The sequence below is a fragment of the Helianthus annuus genome, chromosome 13 (genome assembly GCF_002127325.2).
Source record: "Helianthus annuus cultivar XRQ/B chromosome 13, HanXRQr2.0-SUNRISE, whole genome shotgun sequence".
NCBI lineage: Eukaryota > Viridiplantae > Streptophyta > Magnoliopsida > Asterales > Asteraceae > Helianthus > Helianthus annuus.
Genome location: NC_035445.2, coordinates 133,730,365 through 133,744,915, shown reverse-complemented (window position 1 = coordinate 133,744,915; position 14,551 = coordinate 133,730,365). Strand labels below are relative to the sequence as shown.

The following is a 14,551-nucleotide window of genomic DNA, read 5'->3' as shown; positions in this document are numbered from 1 at the left end:
CTTGGCAAGATGACGAAGGGTCTTCAGTCTTCAACCGCTTACAGAAGAACCATGAATATTACAAACTAAGGTAGCACGTCGGGTACAACGAAGAAGCAGAGCGAGACTTCCGCCTCGCCTATAGACCAGCCGAAGCTGCCGAACATTCGAAATTCATTCCAAAGATTGCTCTAGCGCCGCTATCAAAAGAAAAATTACCTCCAGCAGTCGGAAAGTTTAATGGGCTAACTGATCCTGATGATAACGTTAGAGTATTCACAAGTGTTGGTTGCATGGGAGGATGGAACATGCCTATGTGGTGCCATCTGTTTATCCAAACTTTCACAGGAGCTGCTCGCGCTTGGTTCGACAGCCTTCCACCTAGAAAAATCACATCATGGGTCGATTTCAGAACCCAATTTGTCAACCATTTCAGTCAACAAAGACGTTACCAGCGCGATACAGCCGAGGTAACGGACATCTGGCACAGAGAGAACGAAGGTTTAGAAGATTTCATCACTCGCTTTAACAAGGAGTGTTTGGAAATTGGTGGTGTAAGCGAATAGCTCATGCGCGCTCACTTTAAGAAAGCCATTCGCTGTGATAGCCTCATCAGAACTATCACTGGGAAAGATGGAATGCCCAAGGAATGGGATAAGTTAATGGAAGCTGCGAAAATAGTTGCACAAACTGAAGAGTCATTAGCCGGTAACAAGAACTCTTACACTGAAGATAGGTTTTCCAAAGGAAGCTTGCGCGATAACAACAGGCGCAACAAAGGCAAAAACCCTGGATGGAAAGCCAACCATTCCAGCGGTCATGACGAACGACCTCGATACAGAGAGGACGCGCAAGACACAATTGATCGCATTGGTTATCGAAAGGCAGTCAGGAACAAGAATCGAGAAAAGCACTGGACTCCGCTCATCAAGACATCAAAAGAGGTGCTCATGACGGAGAACAATGACTTCAAGGCTCCAAGGCCTATGACGAACAAGAAGGGGCAGGACCCCAACCTGTACTGTGACTTCCACAAAGATATAGGTCATCTGACAGATGACTGTATCAGCTTAAGGCAAGAAATTGAAAAAGCGCTGAAAAGCGGAAAGCTAAGCCATCTGGTAAAGAACGTGCGCAAAGAAACACGCCAGATTCAGCGCAACGATGATGGAAGAGAGAAAAAGGTTAGACGCTTGGAAACACACATGGTCAACGGACCAAGATATAGCGCAAGAGATAAAGGCAAGCGACCATTCAAACCGGCATGGCAAGAGCAACAGGTCATCTTCCCGGTAGTACGCGGGGGTCCACGCGCCACGCGCCCCGTCGTCATTACCGGTATTATTGGTCATTACGAAACAGAATACGTATTCATTAATCCGGGAAGTACTGCGGATGTCATCTATGAGCAATGCTTTAATCAGTTTGACAATGAAGATAAAGCGAGACTTGAGCCAATCGGCTACCCTCTGTCAGGATTCTGCAACGAAATGGTCTTCCCACTAGGCCAAATCAGCTTCCCCTTCACGCTGTCTGACGGGAAACATTCAAGAACCACATTTGTCAACTTCATGGTGATGTCTGTCAAATCAAGGCATGATGTTTTGAATGGGAGAGAAACCCAAGGAGAGCTGAACATGGTAACCTCCACACCCCACTCAGCTATCGGGTTTCCAACTGAGACGGGTGTGGCGATTATATATGCAAAGAAAGAAGTAATGTCAGCAGAGGATGCACGCCCAACCAAAGCGGCGAAAGTTTCAACAACTGAACCAGAAAAGTGGGTTTTAAACCGCAAATACCCAGAGCAAACGATGACGATAGGCCACGCGATCTCACCAAACATCAGAACGCACCTCAAACAACTTTTGTTCAGGAATATGGACATTTTCGCCTGGACTCCGGCAGATATTACCGGTGTCCTGCGCGACGTTACCGAGGTTTGGTCTTAGAGACCAGGGAGTTAGTCTTAGAGACTGGGAGGTTTGGTCTTAGAGACCAGGGAGTTAGTCTTAGAGACTGAGAAGTTTGGTCTTAGAGGCCGGGGAGTTAGTCTTAGAGACTGGGAAGGTTTGGTCTTAGAGACTAGGGAGTTAGGGAGTTCAGTCTAAAAGACTAGGTGAGATAGTCTGGGGAAGACTAGGATGATTACTTGCTTACATTGTTATTACATACATGCTTACTTGTTGATTGTTGATATATATACATATGTGTGATTGTTTTGTCACAGACACCATGTCATCATCCTCCGAGAGTGGAGTGTCAGACACCATAGACCCAATAGCTATAGTATCAGATGACGAGATCCTTCCAGAGGGCGAGGTTTACACATCAGATACTATGAGTAGTGACGACGACAACTTCCAGCCCTTCGCCTTACCGGACTTCGGAGATGATTTACCTTTAGCTGATGGTTTCCTTGATGGGGATCTACCTCTTGCTCAGATCCCTGCACCTATTCCTCTCGCTGCATTTCCTTTGGAGGATTTGCCTCTCGACGATATGTCAGACGATGACGTCGATCTCTTCATCGAGGGTCCCCCTGAGGATGACCAGGATGGCGGGGCTCTGATTGATGATGATGTCGCTATTCCACTTGCTGATATTCTAGTTGATGATGATGTTGCTATTCCTATTGATGAGATTCCTGTTGTCGATGCCATTGTTTTTCCTGTCGAGGTTCCTGTTATGGAGGTTTTATCTGACCAATCTAGTCACGATTCATCTGGTCACGATTCTTTTGAGTCCGTGTCGTCTTCTACACTTCATGCATTGGGATTACAGCGGTATCCCTCAGACACTGATTCCGATACTTCCATGTCTGCAGCGCCTGATTCGCCGCAAGATTTTGAGTTCGACGATGAGTTTGACCCTATGTTCCCACACGACCATGATCCAGACCATGAGGTTGAGTTTATCCCTGAGGAGCAGCCTCTCGAGGCACCTGTTTTTCCTGATGATCAGCACCTTGATATACCCGCTGATCATGAGCTTGCTCCAGCTGATCCAGAGCCCGATATTGCACCAGAGCCTGTTCTTGCTCTCGACCCTTAACCTGTGCACGACCCTATCCCTGTTGATGATGTTCCAGTCATTGCACCACCAGTTGTTGATGTTCCAATCGTTGCACCACCAGTCATTGATGTTCCAGTTGTTGCACCTCTGCCTGACCCTATGCCTGTGTTTGTTGACCGTGCACATTTTGTTACACACGTGGATCCTAGATATGCTCACACCCGTAATGGGTGGATTGAGGATGACGACTATCCTCCTTTTGTCAGACCAGCCACTCCCCCTTCTGTGCCTGTTCAGGTACCCGTTGATGTCCCACAGTTTCACCCGCACGTGTCAGACGTTCACCGCATGGATTTATCTGTCACATTTCTCCAAGACATTCCTCCTCCCCGTCCAGGGGAAGGACCTTCTAGTCAGCAGCACACTCACATACCTTTTGTGTCAGGAGCCGATCAGTTCATGCCACAGCTTCCACACGCGGCTTCTTCGTCTGCACCTAGGGGCGAGCCATTTATGTGGTCTTCGCCCAACGTCATGCCTTTATCTGATCCATATCATCCCTTCCATGTTGGGTATTCGACGGATGATCTGCTTTTATCCCTGCAGCTCCAGCAGGATATGTTGAGTCGTAGAGTCGCTGAGCTCGAGAGGATCCCGTGTCCTCCATCTGGTGTTGGTCCGTCACAGTCTGCTTTTCCACCTGCTCCACTATTTCCTTACCCGGATTTTGGTATCCATTTTCTCACGATGGAGCAGCAGATTGCTTGTTTGTTACAGCTTGTTCATACGCTCGAGGAGGAGCTAGCGCGTATGCGCCGGTTGCTTTTCATTCCTCCTCCACCTCCTCCTCCTCCCCCATCAGCTTGAGGTTTTTGGTTTGTTGCAGATGTTATGCTTTTGATGAGAATTCAGCTATTGAGCCTGACTGCACAACATTTTGAAGACCACCTTTTGACATTATGACTTTTGGCATTGACTTTTGGTTGTTATAGATGGTTAGACGATTCAGACAAGGGCGATGTGACCCTTAGTCTCTTTTGATGTACGATACATTTGTAAAAATTGTAAACTGTACTTGTGGTCTTGTTATATGATAGCACAATCGAGGCATTCTCATTACATGCGTTGTTGGATTATTTGTTTTGTGATATGACATGGGATGTTATGTGTTATTGTGTTGATGAATGTTATTACATACGCGTACTCACTACACTTATTATGGCCTAACCTATACAATCCTCTTATAGAAGATGCCACCACGAAGGGAAAACCGTTTACCTACTACTGAGGCCGAATTGCAAGCAAGGATCTCCCAAGCAATAGCAGATTACGAGGCCTCACGCGCCGAAACTAGCGGGAATACTTCAAGGAACAACCCACCACATGGTAATGTTTAAGTCGCTTGAGACACGTTACACTACATTTGGACATTCCATGTGCAATTGCTAATGCTTCCTGTGAATGACATTACTTGTACAGGTTGTACTTTTAAGCAATTTCTAGACTGTAAACCGCTAAACTTTGATGGCACCGGGGGTGCAGTAGCTTATGTTCGATGGACGGAGAAAACAGATTCCGTGTTAAGGATGAGCAAATGCGCACCAGAACAGCAAGTTACCTACATTTCTGGATTATTCACTAATGGAGCACTTTCATGGTGGAATCTCCAGGTCCAAACTCTGGGAGAGGCAGCAGGATACGCTTTGACTTGGACCAAACTGAAAGAGCTCATGCGTAAAAAGTATTGCTCCAGGGCAGAAATTCATAAACTGGAAACTGAATTTTGGAACCTAAAGATGGACGGCCTGAAGATCATCGAGTATGTTCAGAGATTTCATGATCTATCTCACGTGGTACCATACATGGTTACTCCTGAATTCAAACGTGTGGAGCGTTTCATCTGGGGATTGGCACCTCAGATTATGAGCATGGTAACATCTTCAAAGCCTGCAACAATTACCGAAGCTATCGATCTGAGCGTGTCACTGACTGAGGAAGCTATCAGGTTAAACAAGTTTTCAAACTCTGACCCCAAGAAAAGGGAGACTCGTGTGGAGTCCTCGGAGAGAGAACAAACGGAAGTTCTCCAACTTTAAGAAATGTACCAGCAGCTCGAACAAGAAAGATGAGGCGAGCGCACTGGCCAAGGCCAAAGGAAAGGGGTATATGGGCACCTTGCCCAAGTGTAACGCGTGTCAGTTGCATCACGAGGGACGATGCAGATCTGGAAAATGTGAATCTTGTGGAAGAGTTGGTCACTCAAAAGAAACATGCTAGGTTGGTACTTGCCATGGCGGTCAAATGGGTTTTGGTAACAACAACCGTGGAGGTAATGGGAATGGAAACCGCCCACAAGGAGGGAATGGCGGAAATGGTAATCGAGGAAATTTTGGAAACCAAGCTGGAAGTGGGAATCGCAACCAAAACAATGCTCAAGGTGGTAATGGGAATGGTCGAAGACCAGGGTGTTTCAATTGTGGAAACATGGGGCATTTCAAACGTGAGTGCCCGAAACTCAATCAAGCACAAGGAAGAGTTTTTAATATCGGTGCGAGGGAAGCACGCCAAGATCCAAATGTCATTACCGGGACGTTCCCTATTAATCAACGCTTTGCATCTGTGCTATTTGATACTGGTGCCGACTATAGTTTTGTATCGCTAGAATTTAAGAAAATGCTTGGGTTAACTGCTAGTAAGTTAGACATTCCGTACTCAATTGAACTGGCTAATGCGAAGCTAGTTGAAACGAATGAAGTCATCAGAGGATGCGTGATAGAGCTGGGAGAGCACGAGTTTACTCTGGATCTACTGCCAGTCGAGTTGGGAAGCTTCGATGTGGTAGTAGGGATGGATTGGTTGTCCAGCAACAGAGCTGAAATTTTTTTCCACGAGAAGACCATTCGCATCCCAATGGCAGATGGAGAGATGATGGTGGTACACGGGGAGAAGCGCGATACGCCCTTAAGGATTATTAGTTGTTTGAAAGCTAGAAAGTGTTTGAAGAAGGGACGTGTTGCCTTCTTGGCACACATCGTTGATAAAGAAGCCGCTGCCAAAGTTAGAAGATATTCCAGTCGTGAAGGAGTATCCGGAAGTCTTTCTAGAAGACTTGCCAGGATTGCTGCCGCAAAGGCAAGTCGAGTTCCATATTGACCTAGTTCCAGGTGTCGCGCCTGTAGCTAAGGCACCTTATCGACTTGCACCTTCAGAGACGCAAGAGCTGTCAACACAACTTCAGGAGCTATTAGACAAGGGATTTATCAGACCAAGCTTCTCGCCTTGGGGAGCTCCAGTTTTGTTCGTTAAAAAGAAAGATGGTAGTTTCCGCATGTGCATCGACTACCGCGAGCTGAACAAGTTGACAATCAAGAACAGATATCCTTTGCCAAGAATTGATGACCTGTTCAATCAATTACAAGGTTCAAGTTTTTACTCAAAGATCGACCTTCGATCCGGATATCATCAGTTGAGAATACAAGAAGAAAGTGTTCCAAAGACTGCTTTTAGGACTCGCTATGGACATTACGAGTTCCTGGTTATGCCGTTCGGATTGACGAACGCGCCAGCTGTATTCATGGATTTGATGAACAAAGTTTTTAAGCCGTACCTCGATAAGTTCGTGATTGTGTTTATTGATGACATTTTGATTTACTCGAAGACAAAAGAAGAACATGAGCAACACTTAAGAGCTATTTTAGAGCTGCTTAAAAAGGAGAAGTTGTACGTAAAGTTCTCAAAATGCGAGTTCTGGTTACGGGAAGTCCAGTTTCTTGGTCATGTAGTTAACGGAAATGGAATTCATGTGGATCCCACAAAGATCGAGGCGATCAAGAACTGGGAGACTCCGAAGACGCCGACCGAGATTCGACAATTCCTAGGTTTGGCAGGATATTATCGCAGGTTCATTGAGGATTTTTCAAAAATCGCTCAACCGTTGACTTCCCACACACAAAAAGACAAGAAATATGAATGGGGAGACAAGCAAGAAGAAGCTTTCCAGTTGTTGAAAAACAAGCTTTGTGACGCGCCAATTTTATCTCTACACGAAGGCACAGATGACTTCGTGGTATATCGCGATGCTTCGCGTCAAGGTTTAGGCTGCGTGCTGATGCAGCGACAGAAGGTTATAGCATATGCTTCTCGCCAGTTGAAGGTCCACGAGAAAAATTATACCACGCATGATTTAGAATTGGGCGCAGTGGTATTTGCTTTAAAGATCTGGCGACATTACTTATATGGCATGCGATGCACAATCTATGCTGATCATAAGAGCCTGCAGCACATATTTGATCAGAAAGAGCTTAACATGAGGCAAAAGTGCTGAGTAGAGCTGTTGAATGATTATGATTGCGAAATCAAGTATCACCCAGGGAAGGCGAATGTGGTCGCAGATGCCCTGAGTCGAAAGGAAAGGATCAAGCCCATAAGGGTTCGGGCTTTGGAAATGATCATACAAACGGACCTCTCATTGCGCATTCGTGCCGCACAAAGATAAGCTCTTAAAGAAAGGAACCTTGAGAATGAATATCTCCGTGGGATGGAAAAGTAGTTGGTACCAAACGGGGAAGGAACGTTGTGCTTCATGAAACGAATTTGGGTTCCCTTGTTTGGTGGTTTGAGAAATGTTATTTTTGATGAGGCTCACAAATCTCAGTACTCGATCCATCCAGGAGCGGATAAAATGTACCAAGATCTAAAGGATTACTATTGGTGGCCGAGGATGAAAGGCGACGTTGCGATATATGTTGGCAAATGTTTAACTTGCGCCAAAGTAAAGGTCGAATAGCAGAAGCCTTCAGGTCTTCTGCAGCAACCAGAAATACCCCAATGGAAAATGGGAGCAGATTTCGATGGACTTCATAACGAAATTGCCAAGGACGCCCAAGGGCCATGATACAATTTGGGTGATTGTAGACCGTTTAACGAAATCTGCAAACATTTTGGCAATTAAAGAAAAAGACAACACGAGTAAGCTTGCTGAGCTATACCTGAGAGAGATTGTTGCACGACATGGAGTGCCTCTCTCAATTATCTATGATAGAGATGGAAGATTTGTGTCAAGGATTTGGCAATCCTTTCAAGAAGCTTTTGGTTCTCAGTTGAATCTGAGTACCGCATTTCACCCGCAAACAGACGGACAGAGCAAATGAACGATTCAAACATTGGAAGACATGTTGCGAGCTTGGGTAATGGATTTAGGTGGAAGTTGGGACAATCACCTACCATTGGTCGAATTTTCATACAACAACAGTTACCATGCAAGCATACAAGCCACACCGTTCGAAGCTCTCTATGGACGCAAGTGTCGATCACCATTATGCTAGGCTGACGCGGGTGATAGACAGCTTGTTGGCCCGGAATTGGTTCAGGAAACAACAGACAAGATTTTCCAGATCCGAGAGTGCATCAAAGCGGCTCGCGATCGTCAAAAGAGTTATGCGGACCGAAGAAGGAAACCTCTGGAATTTGAGGTGGGAGATATGGTTCTGTTAAAGGTTTCACCCTGGAAGGGTGTGGCACGCTTTGGGAAGCGTGGGAAGCTGAACCCCAGGTACATTGGTCCATTTAAAATCCTGAAAAGGATTGGACTTGTAGCATACAAGTTGGATTTACCTGCTGAGCTAAATGGCGTTCATGATACATTTCATGTATCTAATTTGAAAAAGAGTCCAACTCAAGAGACAGTGGTCATTCCTGCCGACGAAGTTCATATTGACGACACACTCCACCTTACTGAAGAACCCGTTGAGGTTACTGATTGGAAGGTTAACAAGACACGTAGGAGTAGTGTCAAACTCGTCAAGGTTCGATGGAATGCACGACATGGCCCAGAATTCACGTGGGAACGTGAGGATCGCATGAAAGACAAATACCCACATTTATTCCCCAAGACCCCTGCATCTAGTAGAAGAGCTTAAATTTTGGGACGAAATTTCCTTAACAGGGGGAGAATGTGACTACCCTCATAATTACAGGTATCCGTACAATTAAGTTATATTAAATTTGTGCTTAATCACTGTGCTTGATTACTACTGATAATACAAACTGCTTTATGATTTCTGTATCATACATACATGTGCATCACATTTCATACCGTCACACCATTTATTACATACAAACTTTAGTGACATACTTGATGCACAAAGCACAGTTAGCACAGTGAGCGGATAACTCAGAAATATATTGACAGTGCCAGTACATAGACAGACAATGTTTTAAGGCCCAATATGAGCCAGAGACAAGGTACTATACTAGTATGGAGTGTAGGGAAGTAAGGACAATAAAACTGCGTCACTAGGTGATAGTTTAAGTGCCGGAAAGTGCCTAAAACCCACTCAAAGTGCAGAATTCTGCATTAATCATCAAAATTCAGCATTTTAACATGCTAGTAATGTGCAAAATATGGCAAAATGGTCTTGTATGCTTTCCTAAGTGTCAGGAATTAAAAGTGTCACAAAAAGTTACATAAGGGACAGTATACGGAATAACTTAGCATTTTAACGGAACGATATCTAACCGGACAACCGGACATTACCCGGAACACTAAAATATTGTTAAAAACATTGTTTCACTTTTTCTGAGCTAGTCATGGTTCCCGAGCACACTAACATATTACATAAAGCATGAAACATGCTAGACACAAGACTTAACACTTAACATCCCACTAAATCACCTACTTACCATCAAATATTACACCTAAACCCACCCTTTTTGCTTATTTTCGGACCAAGCATGGCCCCACCACAAGATTACATAATCTTCTAAAATCCCATATAATCTTGCTTAGATTTTGATGAAGATTGTGCTAGTACTTATGGGAACATTAAACCCAATGAACAAAGGAAATTAGAAGTTTATATATTGGACTTAACCATCATCTTCTTCAACATTTCACCAACTCACTCTTCTCTTCCTCCCCTCTATAAGCTTCGGCCGAACTACCCCCCTTACACCACCAAAATTTTTGGCTCTCACTCATCCAATCCAAGTGTGTCTCAAGGTGCTAGAAGGTGAATTAGGAGGCTTGGTGTTCACGGATCTTGAAGGACCTCTACCACAAGCTTTTATCCACTCATTTTCTCCATTGATCTTCCCTAGCTTTAAGCTAGTTGTAAGACTTCTTTAAACTCTTGATACTTCATATGTTTAGTGGTTAAAGATTATATTATGTTGAATCATACAAGAACACTATAGATCATAAACTTAAAGCTTAAACATAAAGATGATATATGATGATATATGGTTGATATGATGTTGTTTAGTGAATGTATGATGTTTGCTTGATGATTACTAGTAATATGATGATTGATCATCATATGGAACTTGTTAGAGTATGATTAAAAACATGGTTTAACAAGTTAGGATATGATTATGTGCTTTCATGAAATAATCATCTTCTAGACTAAACATGAACTTGAAAGTAAAAATGTTTTTCTTACAAAGTAACAAACCAAATGAACTAGTAAACTTGTGAACCCAAGACTTGTGTATGATTTTCCAAGAAAAACCAAGTTAAAAAGATGATTTTTGAAAGATCATAACTTTTCTTGCACTTACATTATTTTTGGAAATAAAATAAGTGTAGGAAGGCTAGTAAGACATGAAGATGTTGTAAATAAATATTTTTGTAAGATGAGTTCACAAGTTGTGAACATCTAGAAATCCCGAGAATGAGATTTTAACAAAAGTAAACACACTTTGGAGGGTACACCAAGTTACTACGCGTTTTTGTGAAAAACCAAGTTCATGTAATTATGTAAAATATATAGTTTTGCACTTGGTAAGTGTAATATTGTTTAGAGTATGATTGTTGATGGTTTGAATGATTTTTGGAAAAGAAAATGATATGATTATTAGCATGGACACCTCCATTTACAAAGGAAACTATGGCGAAATTTTCCAAAAAATTCCAACACTTAGAAATTATTTTCTAACAAGTATTTACAAATATGTTTTAACTTTGTTTTTTCAAAATAAACTTCGCCATAGGTTTTGTTACAAAAATACAAAGTATCGGAGGTTGGTTTTTATAAATAAAAATGGACAAATATATATTTAGAATATATATATTTATTAATAAAACGCTTGTGTGAATATTTGTTTACTTTGTGGAATAGTTATATTATTTTACGGTAAAATAATATAACTTACAAATACCATGAAATTACAACTCCAAAATAATACCAAAAATTTCAAGGAATAAATATTTAAGTTACCCACTTGATATTGTGAAACCGAACATTAAAAATGTAACTTATGAAATATTCCGGAAAATACCTTTACACATATATTTTTGGAAAATATTGTTTGGATACAAGAAGTGAAAATATATTATTTTTGGGAAAAATATATACGTTTTGGAATACATTATTATTTTGGACAAATAAGTTGTATATATTTTCTAAGTGGGACTTAAAAATATATTTCGGAACTGCAATATACATGTATAAATACCTCCATCCTTGGGAAGGAAATACGAAATTAAAATACTTTAGAAGTATTAATACAAAAATATTGAATGAACAATTAATCCAAAATTAAACATAATTTAAAGTTAAAATAACTATTATTTTAACAAATAATTATAACTTGGAATAATATTCGGAGACACAAGAAACGCAACTCAAAAACATTAAACTCTAAGCTAAGGCACGGCCCGTTCGTCTAATAGACATTAGTACGTTGTAGGTTGTAGGTTGTCATGTAGCTAACAGAGTTTGAGTTGACAATTCTGAAGACGCACTACTGTGAGTTCATGTCCCCCTTTTCCTTAAACTGTTTTGTTTACTTACTTCGGGGGTGAAGTACATGTTACAAAGGGATACTTACAACACTATTGGTATGATTAGCCTAGGAAAGAACCATAGATCATGTGATAGGGTAGGCGGATACTCGGGACCATTAATCCTCGTATCAGGACCGAGGGGCATGAGTGATAGATCTATTTGGGTGTAGCGAGCCCACACCCATGAGGCCGGGGCGGCCCATAGTGGTGACTATGTCTTCCAGCCGGAAGCCCGGTACAACTTTGCTAGGTTTGAGTCTTCCTACACCGTCACACATATCAGTGCCCTTGCAAACCATTGGTGATCTTTTCCTTGTTTGCAATCATACCGGGACATACATACATTGTTTACAAAGGTTTATACATACTCACTTACACATGAACTCGCTCAACTTTTGTTGATTTTTCAAACTACATGTATTTCAGGGAACTAGTGGATCTGGCAGGGTATGCATTGTGTCAAGCTGCGTTTGAATAAAAGATGTTATCCAGGGTCGTTGAGTTTAGAGGGTGTATTCCTTTCCTGGACGGGATACATAATTCTAAACTCAGGTTTTATTTAAGTGCTTTTATTGAGTCTTTATGAACTCATTTGAACATGTCATGGTTTGTAACCTAAATTTGATGTCGATATTTTCAAGACTAGTATGTTATGGTATTTTCTAAACTTTATGAATGGATATACATCTTGTGTTTTTATCATATAGCATTTTTATGATTGATTGCTATGGTATTAAGAAGTCACACCAAATAAACCACGCTTCCGCAAAAGTCAGGGTGTGACAGTTCAAGCCATAGAGCGGATGCCGTCACCGCGCACAATCAAAGAGATGCAAAGATTGGCCGGCCGTCTAGCCGCGCTTAATCAATTTCTATCAAACCACGCTGCAAAGTCATACCCTTTTATCAACACTCTACGCAACTGCATGAAGAAGCAAGAATTCAAGTGGACGCCGGAAGCAGAAGCCGCCTTCCAGCAAATGAAAGAGTGTTTGATTAAGCTTCCTACCCTGACCGCGCCGATTGAAAAAGAGCCACTCATTCTGTACTTGTATTCTTCGGACAAGGCATTTGGGTCGGTATTGTTGGTTGAGAGAGATGGAGTTCAGACTCCAATTTACTATGTCAGTAGGTTGCTTACAGATCCAGAAATGAGATATTCAACAATGGAGAAGTTAGTGCTTGCACTGCTACACGCCTCCAAGAGGCTGCGCAGATACTTTACAGGGCATGTAATCACGGTACTCACTAACTTCCACATCAGCACAATTTTACAAAAGCCAGAAACATTAGGCCGCCTAGCAAAATGGGCAATCGAGATGGGGGGCCACAATATTCTCTATAGACCGCGCCCAGCCATCAAGGGTCAAGTTCTAGCAGACTTCATCACAGAAGTCCCAGAGGATAAAATCAAAGACTGTGAAGTGGTGGATACTCCCATTAAGGATACATCAGATGGATTGTGGTTGCTATACACTAATGGGGCCTTAAACGAAGATGGCGCAGGAGCTGGGTTGCGCCTTGTTAGCCCCGAGAAACATGAATTTACATACGCCATCAGGTTGGATTTCAAGAATACCAACAATGAGGCGGAATATGAAGCATTCTTGGCAGGCCTGCGCCTCGCCATCAAGATGGGAGCCCAAAACTTACAAGCTCATGTTGACTCATTGCTAATATCAAGTCAAATCAACGGGTTGTATGATGCCAAAGTGAAGTTATGGCTTTGTACTTGGACCAGGCGAAAGAATTGCTTCAGCAATTCAAGTCATACAAGGTAGTTCACATCAATCGCTCAGAGAACAAACCAGCGGATGCCCTGAGCAAGCTCGCTTCAACATCTTTTCAACATCTTGCCAAGGATGTAAGAATTGAAGTACTCAAAAATCCGTCAGTTTTGCTGCGTTAAGTGAACGTGAACGAGATAGGGCAGCCATCTTGGATGACCCCTATCATCCAATACTTGCAAGAAGGAATACTCCCTGAAAACAAAGCGGAAGCTAGAAAGATACAGAACAAGGCCTTGTTCTATGAGATGAATGGTGGAATCTTGTATCGAATATCCTTTTTGGGGCCACTTTTCCGCTGTGTGGACCCCCAAGATGCAAGTTACTTAATCAAGGAGATTCATGAAGGAACTGCGGCATCCATGCAGGCCCGCGCATGGTTGTCACGAAGATAATGAACGCTGGATATTACTGGCCAGGGATACACGTTGACGCCCCAAAGGAATTGTGCAAATGCGACTCCTGTTAAAGGCACGCCCCAAAAACCCTGCGCCCGAAAAATGATCTCATCCCCGTGTCCACTACCTGGCCTTTCCAGCAGTGGGGGATTGACATGGTGGGACCCTTCCCGGAAGCTCCTGGAGCTGTGAAGTTCAAAATTGTTGCCGTGGATTACTTCACAAAATGGGTGGAGGCCAAAGCACTCGCCTCAACTACTGCAATGATTGTGCGCAAGTTCATTTGGGAGCACATCATTTGCAGGTTTGGTCTCCCACTCAAAATCGTAACAGACAACAGCACCAATTTTGCTTCCGAAGATCTCCAAAAATGGTTGAAGGAAATGAATATTGAGCACACTTTCTCCTCCGTTGCGCACCCTCAAGGAAACGGTCAGGTAGAAAGTGTCAACAAGAGTATCATTGAATGGATAAAAGCCCGTCTGGGCAGAAAGAGAAGAGGCTGGGTAGATGAGCTCCCGAGCATCCTCTGGGCTCATCGAACCATGCCGAAGACAAGCACTAGCGAAACCTCCTTTAGCCTAGTC

The 14,551-nt window shown here is 42.9% G+C and overlaps 1 protein-coding gene across 1 annotated transcript; it reads left to right on the top strand.

The window, feature by feature from the left end:
- Positions 1 to 548: 548 nt before the first annotated feature.
- On the top strand, positions 549 to 1,931 carry LOC110901730. Its single transcript, XM_022148523.1, has one exon. The coding sequence runs from the start codon at positions 549 to 551 to the stop codon at positions 1,929 to 1,931; it is 1,383 nt and encodes a 460-aa protein (XP_022004215.1).
- The last annotated feature ends 12,620 nt before the right edge of the window (positions 1,932 to 14,551 follow it).